At 37.2% G+C, this 23,893-nt stretch overlaps 1 protein-coding gene across 4 annotated transcripts; it reads right to left on the minus strand.

Annotated features, from left to right (window-relative positions):
• Positions 1–2: 2 nt before the first annotated feature.
• On the minus strand, positions 3–18,018 carry hdac7b (histone deacetylase 7b). Of its 4 annotated transcripts, XM_051897320.1 has the most exons (22): positions 17,796–18,018; positions 17,657–17,714; positions 14,310–14,412; positions 13,822–13,885; positions 11,820–11,908; positions 11,551–11,667; positions 11,318–11,418; positions 9,008–9,122; positions 8,755–8,924; positions 8,403–8,682; positions 6,435–6,568; positions 6,164–6,349; positions 6,029–6,084; positions 5,445–5,532; positions 4,338–4,457; positions 4,105–4,202; positions 3,503–3,621; positions 2,650–2,783; positions 2,476–2,560; positions 2,250–2,388; positions 1,957–2,063; positions 3–1,400 (listed from the first exon to the last, which is right to left on the minus strand). In XM_051897320.1, the coding sequence occupies exons 3-21, from the start codon at positions 14,410–14,412 to the stop codon at positions 2,012–2,014; spliced, it is 2,250 nt and encodes a 749-aa protein (XP_051753280.1). In that variant the 5' UTR covers positions 17,657–17,714; positions 17,796–18,018; the 3' UTR covers positions 3–1,400; positions 1,957–2,011. The 4 variants fall into 4 exon arrangements, with proteins under 4 accessions (XP_051753280.1, XP_051753284.1, XP_051753281.1 ...); XM_051897324.1 differs by having other exon boundaries at positions 11,551–11,908; positions 17,657–17,958; XM_051897321.1 differs by lacking the exon at positions 1,957–2,063 and having other exon boundaries at positions 17,657–17,953.
• Positions 18,019–23,893: the final 5,875 nt, after the last annotated feature.

Below are 23,893 nucleotides of genomic sequence, written 5' to 3' on the forward strand. Positions count from 1 at the left end.
GCTTGTTTTAAAAAATACAGCTTTATTTAATCCTGAGAACAGCAAAACATGTTGAAGAAAGAAAGAAAAAAACTATACAAAAATAAAAATCCAGGCAAATGTGACGGCATTTTACACAAAAAAGCTTTAAATGTAATTGTAGAGCAACTTGGTAATAAAAAAAATGAATATCCTCAGAAATTGATTTCAGCCCAACTGTTCTTGCAAACTGATATAGCACTTTGTACCCTTTTTTTTATGCTTGCTATATACGTAGTTAACATTCAAGGGTAGCTGCCTTACATGTTCATTGTGAAGGGAAATGTATCAATAATAATAATAAAAAACTCAATGTAAAATGTCTCAGGATTTTTATTTTTTATTTTTACATTTGTAATTAATGAAAATAAAGTGCAATTAACAAAAGCTTTTAGAATTAAATTGTCAAAAGACCTATTTAAATGCACCAAGGCCAGAGAACTAGTCATTTCAAAGACTTCAGTATAAAACTTAAATGCCTAAAATTGTAGTCATTTATCATTTCACATTTAAACAGTAACCATTTACACTACTGTTCAAAAGTTTGGGGTTGGTAAGATTTTTTAAAATGTTTTTGAAAGAAGCTTCATATTCAGCAAGTCTGTATTTATTTGATCAAAAATACAATAAAACAGTAATACTGTGAAATATTATTACAATTTAAAAAACAAATGTTTTCTATTAATTTAATTTTAAATGTAATTTATTCCTGTGATGGCAAAGTTGAATTTTCAGCATCTTTACTTCAGTCTTCAGTGTCACATGACCCTTAAGAAGTCATTCTAATATGCTGATTTGCTGCTCAAAAAACATTTATTACTGTAAAATGCTGAAAACAGTTGTACCGTTAAAATTTTTTTTGTGTGTGGATTTTTTACAGGATTCTTTGATGAATACTAAGATTAAAATGTCCTTGAATTAAAGTATTAATTAAAAAAAAAAAACCTAACTGACCCTGACCATTTGAACAGTAGTGTGTATACACTTGATCAAAAAAAAAAAAAAAAAGACCTGTGAAAACATTTCACTTAATGTTTCTCATAAATTTTCACTTCCTGCCTGTATAATATCCTTGTTTGACATTCCCCAGAGGCTTCATGTGCAAGCTATAATTGCAAAATCAAAAAATGAGTCAGCATTTGAGTAAATCGCTCACGAGATGTGATTATGACAGTTAGGTTCTGTTGTTCATCTTAGTTCCAAAGGATTGTCTCCTGTCTCACACACTTCAGTCGCCCAAGTAATATTACAGTAGCTTCAGTCAGTTAAAGCACAGGACGTTCAGCTTCTGCTTGGAGAGGAATGAAGTCTCCTAGAAAAGGAGTAAGACTGGCTTCTACATTGAATCATCCTCATCATGCTCCGTTGGCTCATTTGGGGAACTATAAAGCAGATACACAGAAATAGCAAGCTCAATATATTCAAGAGTTTTGTTAGTTTCATCTATCTCTAGCCATGTTAGTCCAAAATGCCAATAAAGAAAGCTTATAGAGTGCAACAGTGCACAACCACTTCTTCAGCGGCATTGGTTCCGGAAGTATATTTTCCCATAGGGATTTAAAAAAAAAAGTGTTATAAGCCGTAAACAAAACCAACCAGCCATATAACAAACTTTGAAGCAAAAAAAGTATTAGAAAATTCGACAAAAAGACAAACATCCAAGACTGTGTACGTTATGGCTTTGATGAGAGAAAAAACTACAATCCCATGAAGCATTGCGAATGACATAATCGAATTAAAAATAATGGTGAAATATAAACGTATTCATTTTCAGTTGTATATTATATACAGAAATAATATATTTTAAATTCAGTGTGTATATATGTGTATATATATATATATATATATATATATATAAATACACACAAATATTTAGCTATTTTGAGAGAGGCCAACTCGATTACATCCATTGTGGTGCTTCATGGGAAAGGGTGTTACCTGTAGAGCTCTTTTGCTCATCGTGACACTCTGATTGGTGGAGATTTTAGAAGAATCATGGGTAATGTAGTTTTTCACCAGGAATTCCACTGGTATTAAACACAATTCTTTAAAAAATAAGTTGAAATAATAATAGTAATGCAAACTGATGGCTTCAAAAAAAGCATATACCCTCGATTAACAACCTTAGAGCTCACAGCAGGTCTGTCTATAACAGTTATTGTTAAAAAATTTCCTTATGGAGAAAATAAGTGGGATTTTTACATCTGTTGCACTCTATAATGTTGTCTTACCGGCTTCTTCTTGGAATAGCCATAGTAAGGCCACCCAGACTTAAAGCAGCTTCAGTGCCTGCCGAGTATCTCCTCTCTGCTTTTACATAAGACAGAGACACAGTGTCCAGCATAGACCTCACTGAACGCCAGTACCTGCCTGAGAGAGACAGAGAGAAGGATGAAAAGATCATCAAGACCATGCACAGAAAATAAAAATAAACAACACAAACTGAGCGATTCTCACTCTGAGCATGCAGTACCGTCTCCAGAGAACTGACTGCATTGGCACAGGGATTCCTCTGTAATTCCTCCTCAGCTAAAGGCTCAGGCTGCAAAAACATGCAATACTCAATTCATGCAGTACTCAAGGTGTTAAACATGTTCATGTGGGCATCTGTAAACACACACACACACACACCTCATTTCCCACAAGAGCACTGACACAGGATTGGGATGCATCGCAGAGGGATGCGACGTCATAACCTCCCTCTAACACCAACACCACTCGACCTTCAGCCAACTCCATTAATTTCCGGGTCAAGAATCCGAAACCTGACACATATCACATAAAACCAAAATCTTTAAATGATCATTTGCATATTCAGTCAGTGGCACATGTCATACCGACACAAATGTCACAGCGTAAAGGTATCAGTCACATTAGTCAACAGTTACAAAAACCTCTTTGTGATTCTGGAGGCATTATAATGACTTGTGATATAACAGTTTAATGTGTAATGACTTGACACATTCAAGATAGCCGACATTGGCTAAATCATGACTATAATATGCTCATAACTTTTGAGTCCCAACAAAAATGCGAAGTCATTATAAGCTCTTCTGCTTTTAAAGACTATTATTTTTATTCCTAGGGGAAATCCTACAGAGCAAGAAAATGCAGACAAAGCAGAAACACTCTCAAGCTCAGATAATATACTTAAATGCTCTTGCAAAACCTAGTGAACTAATGAGCCAAAAGAAATGTTGATTATAAATAAAATAATATTTTATTCAGTACTGAAAATTATCAATAAAAACTATTTAAATTATTAAATAATTTTTAAAAAGCAATAAAGTAATATAAAAAACATTTTTGCCCAGTATTTATGTGCTAAGTATCTTCATGCTTATTAAAGTACTATGTAATAAACATGCTAACAGCCAACTAAAATGTGAGTAATATTTAATTATGTAATTATCATTACATAAAAATAATAATCATTTGGAAATTGTAGGCACAATTCTACACAGTTTGTATTTTTAATACGTACATTTTGCTGAGACCATGTATCCACCCAGAGAATCTGAGTGACCCTTTGCAGCATCAAAACCAGCTGAAACCAGCACCACATTTGGGGAAAACTCTTGAGCAATAGGCATAACTACGGTTCTATAAAGAGAGACACAATATTTGATGAATTAGTTCATGTAGACTTAAAGGGAGAGTTCACCCAAAAATGAAAATTCTGTCATCATTTACTTAAGATACTTATATGGGTGATCAAACAGTTGACTGACTTCCATAGTACGGAAAAAAAAGAGAAGAAAATCAAAACTGTTTGGTTAATGACATTATTCAAAATATCTTCTTTTGTGTTCAGCAGAAGAAAGAAATTCATATAGGTTTGGAAAAAACTTGAAACTTGAAGGGTGAGTAAATGATGACAGAATTTTCATTTTTGGGTGAACTGTGCCTTTAAGAGTGGCACCAGATGGAATTGCAAACAGGTTCCCCGAAGAAAGAAATTCATACAGGTTTGGAATGACATCAGTGTGAGTAAATGATGACGGAATTTTCATTTTTGGCCAAACTATCCCTTTAACGTGAGACTAAAATGACACTGAACACACTAAAATGACTGCAGAATAGTACCTGAATGCAGCTAGGTATTCTGCATCTCCCATTGGAGGACTCAGTCCGCCTGACCACGCCACATTTACATTATAGCCTTCTCCTTTATCAGATCCTACCTGTAATACATTACTTTAGCTTAAATTCACATGCAGACATGGCAGTGTGACACTTAAAAAATGCACAGCTTTGCTCAAATTTCAAACACACACGCACACTCTATAGTTTCATAGAAGGATGTACACAAAACTAACCATGGTGGGTCCTCCAGTACCACAGAAGAAAGAACCATTGTCATAGCGATGCAGGGATATATAGAGGACACTAGGATCTGTGTAGAAAATCTTCTCAGTTCCATTACCATGATGAACATCCTGACAAACGTGCAGAAGAGTGCAATGATTAACGATTAAAAGCAAACCTTATGGGAATTTCATTGATTCATACACTAAAAAACTGAAGGTGAAGTGTGTAATTTTTGTGCCTCTAGCACTGGCAAATGAAATTATGATTGTTGAAGGCAAGAAGGAGATCAGAAATCAGGTGAAACTTAGAGGGTTAGTTCACTCAAAAATTCTGTCACTGATTACCCTCATGTTGTTCCAAACCCGTGAGACTTTTGCTCATCTTCAGAATGCAAATGAAGATCTTTTTGATGGCTTTTTGACAGCTACATGACTTCCACTTTGACGCTTCAAAAAGTTCATAAAGAGATCAGAAAACTGATCCACATGAATTGAGTGGTTTAGTCCAAATTTTCTGAATAGACATGATCACTTTTTATGATGAACAGCTTTAATTTAGGCTTTTACTCTTATATAAACATTATTCAGCGAACACAGAAGCTCAACAGAACCTGAATGACGAGCGAGAACAAACCTCTTGTGGAAACTCAAACGTACTGTGTAACCAGTGAGGTTCGTTCTCGTGTGTTACTACTAAATTTGGACTAAACCACTCAATTTATATGGATTAGTTTTCTGTTCTCTTTATGAACGTTTTGAAGCGTCCAAATTTCAGTTTCATAGACTGTCTGTGGAATGACAGAAAGCTCTCTGATTTCATCAAAAAGATCTTCATTTGCATTTCGAAGATGAACGAAAGTCTTGTGGGTTTGAACAACATAAGGGTGAGTAATTAATGACAGAATTTTCATTTTTGGGTGAACTAACCCTTTAAGTTTAAAAGAAATCCTGATTAGGCACAGTACCAACAATATACACTATCTACTGTACAATTATATAAATTCTAACTTAAAATCAAAAATCTCATGGTCAGACACCCTTTATCAGTAAGTGGAAATATGCGTAAGTGTGGAAATAAATCCACAAAGGCAAATACTGTGTTTTTGTGTGTCTTACCCAATCTACTATAAGGATCTTTTTAACCTTCAATCGGTCCTGAAGCTGTTTAGCAGCAATGGCCACAGAATTAAACATACTGGAACCACTGTAACAGACAGAATGAAAGAGATCAGTTTTTTAAAGTATTACTTGTGAAAGTCAGTATGAAAAAACCCTCCTGGACTTATTGTGATAGTTTCATTTATGTACATAATAATAATTAAAAAAAACAATACAGAGTGATATACAGCAATATTTACCTACATAAGCTACCATTCAAAAGTTTGGGGTCGGGTAAGATGCTTTTATGTTTTTGAAAGAAGTATCTTTTGCACATCAAGGCTGTATATATAGAATATATATATATATATATATAAAAGAAAAGAATAAGATTTTTGTAACAATATAAAAGTTACTTTAAATTTTAATTTTGATCATTTCAATGTATCCTTGCTAAATGAAATTATTAATTTCTTTAAAAATAAATAAATAAATAAAACCGACCCCAAATTTCTGAATGGTAGTGTATGTTTTATACTTTACGCAAAACCATTTTTTTTAACTTTACGAAACACCATTTCATGTTGACTTTAAAAACTCACTATGTTTGAGAATGTGACGCATGGTGTCCTGGTGGTGTGATCACAGCAAAACCATTCTAAGGATGAGTCAGCAAAAGAAGGAGTGAGAATCTTTGTGGTTATAGGAGAAGGAATTATGGACAATAGGAATCTCACCCTTAGCTCTCCTCTCGCCACACACATAGCCAGCTCAATCACACTGCCGACTGCCATCTTCCGTGCTGCTGTACTGCAGAAATTATTTGAAGATTTTATTTTTGAGAGCCCAGTATAATGAAAAATATGTTGCGTTGAATGAACTGACAGTAGCTCCTCAAAAGTGGCCAGCCTGCCTGTAACCCACTAAAACACAAGTACACACACACATGAATGTAACTTCTCACCACTGCAATAGTTACAGCTATATGATTTGTTCAGCATTGCTTACCTTACACCGATCCCTGAGGCCACACTGCTGCAATCTTGACCAGATACTTGCAATTCTTTCATCATGGTCACGGTGAAAGCTGATATCTCCACAGTCACACTCATGATTCAGCATCTGAAAGTCACACACCAAACCTACACACACACACACACACACACACACACATATAAATAACTTATTATGTTAAATTATATTTTACTAAAATGCTTTTATTGAAATATTTTATATTATTCTAATGATAAAACTGTGCTAGAAGTTAAGTTTTGTGAAGGAGGACTACTGGTAGGGAGCCTTTGAGCTATGTTTATAATCCCTACAATACAGTGGTTTTCAATTTGCATCACAGTGACTGTAAAATATGTATTTTAGGTATAGGAATGGCATATTTTGAGTTTTGATATTTGGGATATGGTCATTGGCCCTGTTTTTGATTGTTACGCAGACCTGGCAATCCTGCGAATAGGCTTGAGAGAGAAAATAGGCTTGACTAGAGTCAAAGGGCCCTATTTTAACGATCTAAGTGCATGGTCTAAAGCACACGGCGCAAGTGCACTTAGGGCGTGTCTGAATCCACTTTTGCTAGTTTAAGGACGAGAAAAATGGTTGGCGCACCCGGTGCATGGTCTAAAAGGGCAGTCCCTATTCTCTTAATGAGAAATGGGTGTGTTTTGGGCATAACGTGCAATAAACCAATCAAAGTCTCATCTCCCATTCCCTTTAAAAGCCAGCTGCACTCGCGCCATGGCGGATTCGCTATTTACATGGCAGAATTTGCAAGCGGAAAAACTGAACGCTTCTCTAGCGAGGAAACGGATCTACGGGAAAAGCCGGATTCCACCAAAGCATTTTTATCCTCATGCACACAATAATAATCTTTTACATTGTAATCCTTTTACTTTTAATATTTGTTTGTTTCCTGCTGCGCATATTATTAACGCGCTCTTTAAAAAACAAAACAAATATTGCGGCATTGACTTTAGACCAGGTTTCAGTTGGTCAATGGAACAGTCGTTTTCAGTTGCCTCAAAATAGTAACGCGCCAACAATGCGCCTGAACACACCTCGTTTTTATACCAGCACGCCCATGGGCACACAAATAAGTGCAAATGCATTTGCCATTTAAATAACGTGGCGCAGAACGTGAAAATGATAACTGCGTCGGGCTGAAACTAGCAAAAAACACTTGCGTCATGCCTGGCGCCACATTGCGCCGGCTGTATGATAGGGCCCAAATACTGCCTTGCTTGAGGAGGAAATACTTCTTAGCAAACTTTTAGTCACAATGATGTCGACAGGTATTGTTCCCGGGTGCAAGAATTCAAAGATTAAATGTTTAGTGGGTGTGAGTTATTTTCAGTTTCCAGAGAAGGATCCAGACCATTGCAGGCAGTGGCTAAAGGCTGATTTGTAAATAGTAAAAAGTATCATAAATTTGGAGAGAATGCCGCGATGGAAAATCTGATTAACTTCTGTGTTTGGAGTCAACATTTCAAACTTGATGACTACTAACACAGTGTTTGAGCCTGTTACGTAATTCGGAAGAAAAGGAAAAAGCAGCACCTTCTGCCCAACCCCATTAAGCAAAACGTTGTCGTGTACAGGTAAGAAAGCTGTTGCACTACTGTTCCTTTTTTACCATAATGCTGTTTAAAGAGTAGACAAAGTACGATACAATTTTCAATGATAAACCTACTCTTACAATAACTGTTTTTTTAACCCTCTGTTGATCCGACTGTCCGTAGGCAGGGATACAAAAATGACATCTGACCATCTGTACAAAGGAATTCACATGCTCAATGACACAAATTTACTTATTTGATTAGTGACTTATAAATTATGCAAAAACATTTAAATATTTCTTTTTTGTAAGTTAAATATGTTTTATTTTTAAACACTCGAAATTATTTTTCCTAGGACGTTTTCCAGAATTAAGCAGATGTTTTGTTGTGACACCCTCTTTCCTCCTACCTGTGGTGTAGTTTGGTTTGCTCCTGACATGCAGAGGTGAGGTTAAATGTGAAGGCAGACTTCTGTCAAAAGTGCCTGGAGAGGAACGTACACGTGTAAGGTTCCGGTGATAATTTTTGTTTCGCCAATCCCGATATTGTCCACAGTGCTGTTCTCCCAATTGATTACAACCACATTTATCAAGCTGGGATTGAGATGGAATGCGCACTGCCTCTCTTGCTTCCACTCTGTCCATTGCCAGTTCTCCAGGAGACACGGGCCACACTGAGCGAACGGGTACCTTACAAAGAGATAGGGCGTGTGAAAAAGAACTCTGTGTGTTTGCATGCAAAAAAATGTGCATTTGTCTCACCTTTTTTGGAGCGCATTGCTGGAATATCTCCTGTGGCAACTGCTGATGGTACATGGGGTGTGGAAGCATAAGAGTCTGAGTGTGTATGTGCGTATAATGCTGTATATGAGAAGGTGCCGACTGGGATTTGCTCAAAGGCCTATGAGGCATCACCGCACATTGCTCAGGAACTGTGAGAGAGAAAGTGCAAATTACACAAACCTTTTCTTTACACTGATTTTTTGCTCTCAAGATCAGTGAATGTGTGTGTTACCTGTAAGAAAATGTGGATGCAAGGTAAAGACCTGTGTACGCAGTGGCTGAAAAACAGGGGCAGAACATCCAGGCCATAGAATGTGGTTCTGAATGCCAATGTGTAGAGATTCACCCTGAGGAAATATAGCTGCAATCAACAATGAGCAAGGTGCAGGCTTATCGTAGCATTACCTACTAAAGTTACCGTTCAAAATTTTGGGTCAAAGCTGAACTTTTTTCAACATTGATAATAATAAGAAATGTTTCATGATCATCAAATCAGCACAGAATGATTTCAGAAGGATCATGTGACTCTGAAGTCTGAAGTAATGATTGCTGAACATTCAACTTTGCCATAAGATGAATAAATTCCATTTTATAATATATTAAAACAGGAAAAAGTTATTTTAATTTGTAATAATATTTTCACATTATTACTGATTTGCAGCTTTGGTGAGCATAAGAGACCTCTTTCAAGTATATATTGCTTATATATATATATATCCAGAAGTGAGTACACCCCTCACATTTTTGTAAATATTTTATTATATCTTTTCATGTGACAACACTGAAGAAATGACACTTTGCTACAATGTAAAGTAGTGAGTGTACAGCTTGTATAACAGTGTAAATTTGCTGTCCCCTCAAAATAACTCAACACACAGCCATTAATGTCTAAACTGCTGGCCACAAAAGTGAGTACACCCCTAAGTGAAAATGTCCAAATTGGGCCCAAAGTGTCAATATTTTGTGTGGCCACCATTATTTTCCAGCACTGCCTTAACCCTCTTGGGCATGGAGCTCACCAGAGCTTCACAGGTTGCCACTGGAGTCCTCTTCCACTCCTCCATGACGACATCACGGAGCTGGTGGATGTTAGAGACCTTGTGCTCCTCCACCTTCCGTTTGAGGATGACCCACAGATCAATAGGGTTTAGGTACCCTCAGCTTCTTTAGCAAGGCAGTGGTCTTGGAGGTATGTTTGGGGTCGTTATCATGTTGGAATACTGCCCTGCGGCCCAGTCTCTGAAGGGAGGAGATCATGCTCTGCTTCAGTATGTCACAGTACATGTTGGCATTCATGGTTCCCTCAATGAACTGTAGCTCCCCAGTGCCGGCAGCACTCATGCAGCCCCAGACCATGACACTCCCACCACCATGCTTGACTGTAGGCAAGACACACTTGTCTTTGTACTCCTCACCTGGTTGCCGCCACACACGCTTGACACCATCTGAACCAAATAAGTTTATCTTGGTCTAATCAGACCACAGGACATGGTTCCAGTAATCCATGTCCTTAGTCTGCTTGCCTTCAGCAAATTGTTTGCAGGGCTTTCTTGTGCATAATCTTTAGAAGAGGCTTCCTTCTGGGACGACAGCCATGCAGACCAATCTAAAGCAGTGTGCGGCGTATGGTCTGAGCACTAACAGGAAGACCCCCCCACCCCTTCAACCTCAGCAATGCTGGCAGCACTCATATGTCTATTTCCCAAACACAACCTCTGGATATGACGCTGAGCACATGCACTCAACTTCTTTGGTCGACCATGGTGAGGCCTGTTCTGAGTGGAACCTGTCCTGTTAAACCACTGTATGGTCTTGGCCACCGTGCTGCAGCTCAGTTTCAGGGTCTTGGCAATCTTCTTATAGCCTACGCCATCTTTATGTAGAGCAACAATTCTTTTTTTCAGATCCTCAGAGAGTTCTTTGCCATGAGGTGCCATGTTGAACTTCAAGTGACCAGTATGAGAAAGTGAGAGCAATAACACCAAATTTAACACACCTGCTCCCCATTCACGCCTGAGACCTTGTTACACTAACAAGTCACATGACACCGGGGAGAGAAAATGGCTAATTGGGCCCAATTTGGACATTTTCACTTAGGGGTGTACTCACTTTTGTGGCCAGCGGTTTAGACATTAATGGCTGTGTGTTGAGTTATTTTGAGGGGACAGCAAATTTACACTGTTATACAAGCTGTACACTCACTACTTTACATTGTAGCAAAGTGTCATTTCTTCAGTATTGTCACATGAAAAGATATAATAAAATATTTACAAAAATGTGAGGGGTGTACTCACTTCTGTGAGATACTGTATATATATATATATATATATATGTATATATATATATATATTTATATATAACAATTCTTTTTAAATTGAAGGAAAACTTTTATTAAAGTTTATAGAAATGAATTTTACTATATATATATATATATATATATAAACAAAAAAATGAAGAAAAGAAAAATGAAATCAATTTAAAAAGAATTGTTATGCAGCTTTACAACAATTAAAGATTAATTATTTTGGAACCAATGACAGACCTTGTGTGATGATGCACTAAAGGTTTGTGGCTCTTGACGGCTCATCCTTTTATTTGGTGATGAACTTCTCTTGAACGCTGAAGCAGAACTGGAAGATAGCTCTACAAAATGCAAACAGAGCCATGGAGCAAAATTACAACAATATTCACTGCAAAATGTATTATATCTTTGCTTTTTATAAAAGAGAAATGAAAAATATGACACTATTGAACAGCAGTTAAGTTAATACACACCCATAGAGATGCTGTCAGATGCTCTGACAGCAGGGGGCGCACTGGTTTTACGCAGCAGTGGGTTCTGTCTTGAGTTTACACTTCTCTTTGGTCGCAGCTTCAGAATTGGCTCTGAGGCTTGTCACAAACATGCACATACACAAATTTATGCTTATAGTATAAACATGTGAAGACTACCATTCATTAAATAATTTTAGGGAGATAAAAAAGCTCTTCGATTTTTACTCATTTCAAGTTCACATGTTTCTGTGAATGTGTACGTGTGTCACCTGTTCTTCTTAATGGATTTTCCTCCTCAGAATAAGAATCTGGTATATCGGATGCACACAGCTGGTGTGGATCCTGACTTCCAGATTTCCTGAACAGAAAAAAGAAAAAAAAAAACTCCAATTCCACAATTAAAATGCAACCTATATATATACACACATATATAGTTGATGTCAAAATTATGGACCCCCTTATTAAATATGAGCAAAGAGCACAGCTGTGAAAAAGAATCTGCATTGTTTTGATCTTTCATTCAAAAACACAAAAGTCTAACATTTCATTGAAGTAAAACAATTAAAAGTGGAGGGAAACTACATTATGAGATGTTTTTCCCAATACACGTTGGCCACAATTAATAGCACCCCTAGAAATTCTGATGAGTAAAAATAGTATATTCCCATTCATATTTACATTTTTTTTTTTTTCTAGCACACCAGGGTGACTAGGAACATGAAATTGCCCAGCCATGACCTCCTGTTTCACAGGAGTATATATATGTGGTGACACAAAGGCCAAATTCCTTTAATAATCCATCACAATGGGCAAAAAACAAAACAAAAAGTATAGCTCTGTCACGAGAACTCTTGAAGTGTTTGACATGGTAATGGATATGACAATGTTGATATGTTTGGTCTTGGGGGAACAGACCTGCTATGCCGCTGCTGTTATTGCTGCTGCTGCAGAGCAAGTACAGGACTTGCTACTACCAATACATACAAGACACGCTGCTGTGAGCAAGTAAGACATGCTGCTGCTGTTAAATATAGCATACATGAATTACCCATAGCAGATTTATACAGGTGGAGCTGGGGAAGGTTGAGGGTTTCTGAAAGTGCACTGCAAACTGCTACAGCAAATGCTGACCAAGTATTTGAAGCCTGAGCAGCGAGCTCATTGGCTATATCAGCTGTGTACTATAGAGAATGATGTGATTCCAAGAAGATCGAGTTAAGGACCTCTATCAGCTTGCGCCATCTGGAGTTTCATGACAGAGCTTTGTATTTCAGATGTGCAGCAAAAGATTGTTGAGCTTTACAAAATAATAAAAAAAAAATTGGCTGTAAGAAAATAGCATTAAAATACCCATTTCCAACATCAGGGCAATAATTATTTCCAATCAACTGGGCATGTTACGAATCTGCCTGGAAGAGGACGTGTCTATATTATCTTAATGTGTGGTGAGGAGGATAGTTTGAGTGGCCAAAGACTCTCCAAGGATCACAGCTGAAGAACTGCAGAAATTAGTTCAGTTTTGGGATCAGAAAGCCACAAACTCAGCCACAGGAATTTCAAACGGGACAGGCTTGTATGGTCAGATGAAAAAAAAAAGAGCTTTTAGGCAGCAAACACACAAGATGAGTTTGGTGCACACTGGGATGAAAAAAATACCTCATGCCCATATATAAATATACTGCTAGATCTTTCATTATTTTTCTGCCGGAGGTCCTGGACATCTTGTTCAGATAAATGGCATCATGGATTCGATAAAATACCAATAGATAAAAAATCAAAACCTGACTGCCCCTGCTAGAAATCTTATAATGGGTCAAAATTGGATCTTCCAACAGTACAATGATTTAAAACAAACATCAAAATCATCACAAAAATGTGTCACTGAGCACAAAATGAAGCTTCTGCCAAGGCCATCCCAGTCTGCTGACCTGAATCCTATAGAAAATTAGTGAGGTGATCTTCAACCTCATCAGGCATTAGGAGATACAGGCAGTTATCTTGGAAAATGGAGGATGCTAAAGGTATTGAAAAAAGGGGGCCTAATTGTGGTCAGCGTGTATTAGAGAAAAAACATTTATTTAATATGAGATTTTTTACAACTTCAATGAAAGTTTAGATTTTTGTGAATTTTCCTGAATGAAAGATCAAAAGGATAAACAATGCAGATTTATTTTCACAACCTGCTTTGCTCATATTTACCAAGGGGACCAATATTTCTGACCTCAGTAAGGAGTAAGGCAACAGTAATGGCAGGTTTTTATTGTTTTTAACCTTTGTAGCTTTTTACGAATATGTTGATTTAGAATTTGTTTCACCCAGGGACTGGCAACAGCACCTGCCAATCACAACAATCATCAAATCAGACCAGACCAGACAAATTGTTTTTAGAAACACCATACAACAGGGTCAGAAATTAACGTCTTGGTGAAAAATGCAGATATTTAAAATGTCAGAGCAAAAAATGCTCTATGGTGAACTCCAGTGTTTGTTTATCTGACATTTGAAATATTTCATAATAATCTATTCTAGGCCTGTATGGGTTCAGACACTGTAGTAAGCATTTCAGATGAAATTTAATTAGTTTTGGCCATAAATGGACAACCCACTGTTATATAAAGTAAAAAATGCCCCTGAAAATCAATCCAAGGGGCCAATTTGGCCTGGCCAAATATCAATCCCTAACAAAAAAAAAAGTTAATTTCTGACACTGGTGTACAATAAAAAAGTATTATATGTAAAATAAAAGAACATGAGCATACTCTCTTCACTCTTCTTTTTATTCAAAGGCTGTTTAAATTGCAGTTTTCCCACTTGTGCGTTCTCCCTCCCTCTCTCCAGTTTCCTGTGTGGATGTTGAGACATCTGTATAATGAGGATGAGACAGAATATCAGTTCTGAAACTGGAATATTGTATTCCAATGGTTCCAGAACAGGCTGTAGAGTTCCAAAATTACACTTCAGTATGCATGCTAACCAGGGGCTTTAACAGTGGGGGTCTATGTAGATAATATATCACAAATGTAACTGTAAATAAAGTTTGTTAAATCTGAGATTCAGATGTTGCAAAAGGATTATTATCATATGTTTCAGTGCCACTACCTGGATGTCAAGCATCCCAAATGCATGCATTTGACTCAAGCAGAAATGAACAAAGATCTTTCTCACAAAATGCCACTAATTATGATTTATTATAAGAAAAAATAATTTCAATGTTTGGAAATGGATGCACCTGATGCACAAATGATAGAACTGGTGTCATCATATATATATATATATAAATAAAGTGCACAAAATGGGACAATGTACAGGTGCTGGTCATATAATTAGAATATCATCAAAAAGTTGATTTATTTCACTTATTCCATTCAAAAAGTGAAACTTGTATATTACATTCATTCATTACACACAGACTTATATATTTCAAATGTTTATTTCTTTTAATTTTGATGATTATAACTGACAACTAAGGAAAATCCCAAATTCAGTATCTCAGAAAATTAGAATATTACTTAAGACCAATACAAAGAAAGGATTTTTAGAAATCTTGGCCAACTGAAAAGTATGAACATGAAAATTATGAGCATGTACAGCACTCAATACTTAATTGGGGCTCCTTTTGCCTGAATTACTGCAGCAATGCGGCGTGGCATGGAGTCGATCAGTCTGTGGCACTGCTCAGGTGTTATAAGAGCCCAGGTTGCTCTGATAGTGGCCTTCAGCTCTTCTGCACTGTTGGGTCTGGCATATCGCATCTTCCTCTTCACAATACCCCATAGATTTTCTATGGGGTTAAGGTCAGGCGAGTTTGCTGGCCAATTAAGAACAGGGATACCATGGTCCTTAAACCAGGTACTGGTAGCTTTGGCACTGTGTGCAGGTGCCAAGTCCTGTTGGAAAATGAAATCTGCATCTCCATAAAGTTGGTCAGCAGCAGGAAGCATGAAGTGCTCTAAAACTTCCTGGTATACGGCTGCGTTGACCTTGGACCTCAGAAAACACAGTGGACCAACACCAGCAGATGACATGGCACCCCAAACCATCACTGACTGTGGAAACTTTACACTGGACCTCAAGCAACGTGGATTGTGTGCCTCTCCTCTCTTCCTCTAGACTCTGGGACTCTGATTTCCAAAGGAAATGCAAAATTTACTTTCATCAGAGAACATAACTTTGGACCACTCAGCAGCAGTCCAGTCCTTTTTGTCTTTAGCCCAAGCAAGACGCTTGATGCTGTCTGTTGTTCAAGAGTGGCTTGACACAAGGAATGCGATAGCTGAAACCCATGTCTTGTATCCGTCTGTGTGTAGTGGTTCTTGAAGCACTGACTCCAGCTGCAGTCCACTCTTTGTGAATCTCCCCCACATTTTTAATGGGTTTTGTTTCACAATCCTCTCCAGGGTGCGGTTATCTCTATTGCTTGTACACTTTTTTCTACCACATCTTTTCCTTCCCTTCGCCTCTCTATTAATGTGCTTGGACACAGAGCTCTGTGAACAGCCAGCCTCTTTTGCAATGACCTTTGTGTCTTGCCCTCCTTGTGCAAGGTGTCAATGGTCGTCTTTTGGACAACTGTCAAGTCAGCAGTCTTCCCCATGATTGTGTAGCCTACAGAACTAGACTGAGAGACCATTTAAAGGCCTTTGCAGGTGTTTTGAGTTAATTAGCTGATTAGAGTGTGGCACCAGGTGTCTTCAATATTGAACCTTTTCACAATATTCTAATTTTCTGAGATACTGAATTTGGGATTTTCCTTAGTTGTCAGTTATAATCATCAAAATGAAAAGAAATAAACATTTGAAATATATCAGTCTGTGTGTAATGAATGAATATAATACACAAGTTTACTTTTTGAATGGAATTAGTGAAATAAATCAACTTTTTAATGATATTCTAATTATATGACCAGCACCTGTATAAGAACTTTTTGCCAGTGTATAAGCTGACATTTAACAACTGTGAGTGCAAGTAACACAAACACACAGTCTGTTGTTTGTTTAATGATTAGCCTATTTTATTTATCAATTCAATATTTCTCAATAATCTACATTTTTGAATGAAGAGTTGAAGATTTCCAACTTTAATTTGTAGCAGAGAAGGGTGCAAAAGTTAAAAAGTTACAGCCTTTAAGCCAAAAAGTATCACAACCCTCCTTACTCCAATGGGTTCAGCAATGCAGGGCTTTCTTTACATCCCACCCCAAAAAAAATCCCAAAACAAAAAACAATAGTTAAAAATTGTTTCACAGCAGTTCCCCTAAAGTAAGAAGACATTAAATGTCTTCTTACTTTTCAGTTTCTGTAGTGTCCTTCTCTGTAGTTTTTTTATTTTTTTTATGAACTCAACACATACCGAAACATCATTACCATTTCGTTGTATGCTACCGCAGAAACCATGCTGCACTCAATCTGGGTTGGATCACTATGGTAACCCTCCAGCTGACGAGGAAGTGCTCTATTAAAATGCACATTGAAGAAACCCATCCACTTCCTGAAGCTAAAATTAGAATTGTTTGTCTGATTTAGGGGTGATTTATGCAAGTATGGTATGCTATTCTCATCCTACAATTTGCCTGACCTTTATTTGACTTAAATGGCTCTTGGGAAACATTTCAGTCAAGATGACAAAATCATCCCAAAGCAGAACAATCTCAAAGTCTAACTTCCAAAAGTTCTGGGTAATTTTTGCAGCTTAAAAGCTTTTATTTATCCATCCATTATAATTTAAGAATGAACAAATCCAGCTGAAAGACCAAAAAGCGCAAAACTCGCACTTTAAGGCTTTCAAGCATTTGTGAAGTCATGCACACAAATAGCAGGCTAGGTGATTGACATGCTTTTTTTTGTTAGTCATGATGACCGCTAATACTAAACTAATGAAACCAAATAATCATACTCAAAAAGACTCAAAGTTTGTAAACTGACCAATAGTTACATCCAAAATGGAATGCTACATTACACTTCTATATATGTCATTTTATTTGACCTATTAAACTACTATAATATTACAGGAAGCATGCGATGTATCAGCTCGTAGCGCAACATTTTTTTGTAGTCTATATGGTAACTAAACAAAGCAAATAAAGTTTAAACAAATGCAGATCTCTTACCTGTCACGTCTACATAGCTTTTCCACCTCTAATATGTTTCCAGGCATCAAGTGCTCATCTAAAAATGACACATAACATGCATTTGCACTCTCTGGTTGGCCACTTCACAGAATGAAAAGCAGATCTGAATTCAAACCACCTGCAGACGACACTGGCCCTCAACTACAGCGAGCTCCAAAGGTGTGATTTCGCTGAGTGACATCTAGTTACATTTAGGTTCACACTGCCAACTCTGAAGCCCCTCCTGTTGAGCTTCCTCTCTTCTCTCTACATCAAGAGTTGTTTTCTTCTCTATCTTTTCATTTAGAATCCATAAGCTGTGCATGCAAATGATGGATATCTTAATGTCTGCAATAACCACAATATCTTGCATAATGGTTTGCCACCAGAGTCACGTAAAGGAAGAGTGTGTATTTGAAAGATAAGGAAGGTAGGGCACACGCTATTATCTGGTGCCACACTTACCATCTAATGTACAGTAAAAGGTTATTCTGGGATGGAAAGTCGAAATACATTCAAGTGAGAAAAATAAAGTGAAAAACAAAAAACTTTTTATCGTACAATTCTATGTTAGATATTTTGCATTTCAGGTCACACACCGTAATGTTCACATGCCAAGCAAAACACAAACATGTTGGTTCCACTATATGAGTACATCTCATAGGCACAATGGCATATACTGTACAGAAGTTCTGAGCACAAACCCACACAAACCTGTTGATATCAGAAGATTTAATGCAAAACATGATTTGGCTAATTTAGGAACTTCTCATATAGTGAGGAACACTTCAAATGCCCTCACAACAACTTGTTTTATTGTATTTATGAAGACATTTTCAAAAATCTGGAACTCACAAAAGCACCCAATGGGAGTCAGTCAATGTCCATTCTTTTCATCCATTCAATGTCCAAAATTTGAGAGATTTTGGGCCAAAAATCAGTTATTTGCAAATTGCAATTAGACAAAAAGTGTTACAACCATCCTGGGCTGCATTTCTCAAAAGCCTAAGTAGATCGTAGAAGCATTGGCACCAATGGTCTCTACGATCAACTTAGCTCATGTTGCTTTTGAGAAACACAGCCCTGGTCTCCCCTGCAATCAAACATATTGCAAAAAATTGTGCATAAAGGGTTACAAAAAGTATTCTCGTCGCTTCATAACATTAAGGTTGAACCACTTTAGTCACATGGACTATTTTAACAGTGTCTTTACTACCTTTCCAGGCCTTAATAAATCTGTTGCAGTCTATCGGAAGTCAGAAAGCTCTTGGATTTCGTCAAAAATATCTTAATTTGTGTTCCGAAGATGAACGAAGGTCTAACGGGTTTGGAACGACATGAGGGTGAGTAATTAATGACATAATTATTTTTTTTAGGTGAACTAACCCTGAGATATGCAGGCTATGTCCTACTAAAAGAGAGGGGATCTTAAAAACAAATAGTGGGAAAATACAAATTAGTTAATATTTAAAAAAAAAATCTGTTTATCTGCTTGTCTTTATTTCACCCTTGATTCACCTTCTCACATTTTTAATCACTAACTTATTCTCTTTTTGTCCTCTCTAAGCTGGTTAATAGGCTGATATATGAGACAATTTGCAAGTAATTTAGAAGTTGTTGGTGGTTCTGTGGCTTTTTAGTCAGTTGTCACCACTGCATTTGCACTGGCATCAAAAGAATGATTTCCTTTATATAATCACTATAATCACTAACTATTTGTTATCAACTCTGCATGATGGTATTAAATGGCCCTCCAATTTGTACATTGGAGCTAAACGTGCATATAGTGTTCCTGTGTGAATATGTGTCTGTGTTTGGTTTTGCACCTGCTCTACCGCTTTACAGGAAACTTTGACCTCACCCCCCTTCACTGAGACTTTCTCATTCTCTGTTTGTGCTCTCTATCCAGGTTTGTCTTTGCAGATACCTGGGCTCTTTGCTGAGACAGCAGCGAGGACAATGTGGTTTTACTCAGAAACAGATGCGAGAAGGCTGCCCCATATAAGAACCACCCCAGGCCACTTGCACAACCACCTGCAAATGCATCCCCAAACTCACTTTCAAAACCGAGCCCATGAGTGTCCTTCATGTTCTGAAAGTAAAATACTATTTTGTACGCCGTACCAGTAAATACCTGTGCTGACCTCACCGCATTCCTTTCCATTTGCCCAGATCGGTGTATCTGTGTTTGTGTATGAATGACATTTCAGTGACACATTGACATTCTGAGCATGAGCTAAACTGAGGAGACACGATGCAGTGGGGGTTTTCCACTTAATGTGTGGGACGATTGAGTTTAACAGCTCTATATTGACTTATCCTGTATTTACTAATTTTACATACAAGCCTACAATGACACAACCAAGATGAACTAAATTGGCCTTCTCATGGCTATATAACATTTATACAAGGTTGTTTAAAAACAGCACTATATCATTATATTTCATTATATAGCTGTAATATAACTAATTAAAGTTTAGCCTATATGCTTTAAGCACATACTATCGTTTGAACTTGTTGCCCTGGTTGGATGTTATGAAACACTACAATGATCTGAAGTGTTTTGTGTGAGATGGTTGGTAAGAACCAGTGTCAAATGGCATTTATTTATTTATAAAATTTGTATAGTACTTTTATATAATAATATAATTTGTTACATTTACATGGCGCTTTTCATGGCACTCAAAGCGCTTTACATATGGAAGGGGGGAATCTCCTCAACCACTACCAATGTGCAGCATACCCCTGGATGATGCGACGGCAGCCATGTTGCGCCAGAACACCCACCACACACCAGCTTATTGGTGGAGAGGAAACAGAGTGATGAAGCCAATCAGATGGGGATGATTAGGAGGCCATGATCATGGACAGAGGCCAATTTAGCTCATGAGCTCAAAAGCAAATTTGGCCAGGATGGTTACATCCCTACTCCCCTACATCCCCTACTGGGATTTTTATGACCACAGAGAGTCAGGACTTCAGTTTAACATCTCATTTGAAGGACGCACCTTTACTATTTAGGAGCTTTTTATGGGATGGAACAGTATAGAGAAGAGACAGAAGCAAAGAAAGAGGGGACAGGAATGGGAAAGGACCACGAGCCGAGGCTCAAACTTGGGTTGCACTACATGTCAGATTGAGGGACACAATGCTATCAGCTCCAACTTTAGGACCATTTTGAAGACAATTACGCACAGTCTCATTGTCTCATTACCGTAATGCCTGTGTGTGGTTTTTTAAAAATATTTAAAAAAGTATTTATGCATTATTATGGTGGTGTTTGTATTTGTTGTACTGCTTTCAATTATTAAAGCTGATTAAAAAAAGACCGAATGTTAATTTATAGTATGACCTACACTTAAAAACGATTATATAACACATAATTATATTTCAGATCTAGCAGGCCTAACTACTTACACTATATTGCCAAAAGTTTTGGGACGCCTGCCTTTACGTGCATATGAACTTTAATGATATCCCATTCTTAATCCGTAGGGTTTAATATGGATTTGGTCCGCCCGTTGCAGCTATAACAGCCTCAACTCTTCTGGGAAGGCTTTCCACAAGGTTTAGGAGTGTGTTTATGGAAATTTTTGATCATTCTTCTAGAAGCGCATTTGTGAGGTCAGGCACTGATGTTGGACGAGAAGGCCTGCCTCGCAGTCTCCGCTCTAATTCATCCCAAAGGTGTTCTACCGGGTTGAGGTCAGGACTCTGTGCAGGCCAGTCAAGTTCCTCCACACCAAACTCGCTCATCCATGTCTTTATGGACCTTGCTTTGTGCACTGGTGTGCAGTCATGTTGGAACAGGAAGGGGCCATCCCCAAACTGTTCCCACAAAGTTTACACCACTGCATCCGACGCTTTGCATTGCACTTGGTGATGTAAGGCTTGGATGCAGCTGTTCGGCCATGGAAACCCATTCCATGAAGCTCTCTATGCACTGTTCTTGAGCTAATCTGAAGGCCACACGAAGTTTGGAGGTCTGTAGCTATTGACTCTGCAGAAAGTTGGCGACTTCTGCACACTGTGTGCCTCAGCATGCGCTGACCCCGCTCTGTGATTTTACGTGGCCTACCACTTCGTGGCTGAGTTGCTGTTGTTCCCAATTGCTTCCACTTTGTTATGATACCACTAACAGTTGACCGTGGAATATTTAGTAGTGAGGAAATTTCACAAATGGACTTATTGCACAGATGGCAACCTATCATGGTACCACGCTTGAATTCACTGAGCTCCTGAGAGCAACCCATTCTTTCACAAATGTTTGTAGAAGCAGTCTGCATGCCTAGGTGCTTGATTTTATACACCTGTGGCCATGGAAGTGATTGGAACACCTGAATTCAATGATTTGGAGGGGTGTCCCAATACTTTTGGCAATATAGTGTATATCTTTTGAATTCACATAAAGAATTTCACTAAAACAAATACTATAAAAATTTTAATGCAATTATTTCATTAAATAGTTGATGCCAATACTTCAGTAGGACTTCAGTTGGTTCAAAAACACTGTCCAAAATTTAATGATTAAAAGTAGAATGTAGACTGTTTTAGGCAAACACCTGGTTTGAAACACTTACAGTAAAGCTAACCAAATTCTCAGTAGGCAGTTGTCTTCATACCAGGAAACTCATATCAGCTAGGGCACGCTTCCAAGGCAACACCCACAGTATTAATACCGAGACAGAAATAGAGAGGGGACAGGAGTTGATAAGACAGCCATTCATTTTTCAGCTTTTACACAACTTTATCTAAAAGACGTGCTGCACCCCACCCCGATTTAAACCCATGTTTATACATTAAAACACACACACACACACACACACACACACACACACACACACACACACACTATTCTTTAAGGACAACATGCCCATGACAAGTTCTATTCTGCATATTTTAATACAGACGGTTATATTTTCTTAATATACAGTGTTGGGTGTAATGCATTACTAATTAATGACTGTAATTTAATTACTTTTCTCTTGAAAAAGTAAAGTAAGGGATTACTTATTAAATTTAATTACAGTTACTTCTGATGTAATTACAATAATTACTGTATAGATTATAGAACAACTCTATATAAAACAATAGTGGATTTAACATCAAAATTTTATGTCTAATGTGAAAATGTACTTTTTTAACATAACCTTCTCCCTTTAAATACTTTAGTCTGTTCAAGAATAATTTATGTAATTTATTAATGCATTAATTTATATGCAAGAATTAAAAGTGCAGTTTCATGTCTATCATTGTATTGTTCAACTGGTCGAGGTTGATATGGGATTTAGTAATATTTATTAGTAATAAGTAATGAAATACTAAATTTGAATTGATGAAATAATAAGTAATCTAATTACACTGTTGAAGATGTAATTAGTAGCTTTTAGTGTAACTTACACAAATATATATGTAAACCAGGGAAAAAAAAAAAAAAAACGTACATTAAGCTTAGATTAAACTAAGTTAAAGTCAGTTTAAAAACATTGCACAGAATCTTGACAAGCATATTTTCATTTCGACAAGTCTGCACATTGATATTGGCGCAAGATAGGTGTTTATATGTTGTCATTGTATACACCTTTTTAATTACAGTTTTTGCTGACCAAAACAATGGTTTGATAGTTTTTTTTTTTGCTGTAAATTAATTTAGTTTATGTTCCAAAATTCAGTCCATAAAAGGAACTTTACTTAGTATTTCATTTTTCAAAACAATATCCTTGAGTATTCTTCTCAAATCACTGACAGTAAACAACAGGTTCCTGTTATAGGGCCATGTTGTCACTAAAAGTCAACATGTATTAAATTAACTTTTGTCCTGGCAAGTAACGGTGAAAAGTTTCAATAGTGTTAATGAGTTCACACTTATATATAATCAGATAGAGTACAGAATATGTGTATTTGGTGTGCTGTCCAAAGAGAGGGCTCCGAGCTCGGAATTTGGCCCGAACCCAGAGTATTCCCCCCACCTATCCCTGGCTGGGATAGCAATAATTGAAAGTGAGGAACTGGGGAGGAGAAGGGATGCTGGAAAACTGGTGGAACAGAGGTAAGTCAGCTCTATATATACAGCATATATATAGGCCTCACACTGATTGGGTATATTATCTGAACGTGCTCCTCCCGAACTTTTATTAATAAAACATAATTTTTTGTTGAGAAAGCTTCAATATAATCATCTATTAAAAACTGTCAAAAATAACCAGAATCAATTTATTACTAATAAGGTTAAGCATA

Source organism: Ctenopharyngodon idella, chromosome 6, assembly GCF_019924925.1.
Source record: "Ctenopharyngodon idella isolate HZGC_01 chromosome 6, HZGC01, whole genome shotgun sequence".
Lineage (NCBI taxonomy): Eukaryota > Metazoa > Chordata > Actinopteri > Cypriniformes > Xenocyprididae > Ctenopharyngodon > Ctenopharyngodon idella.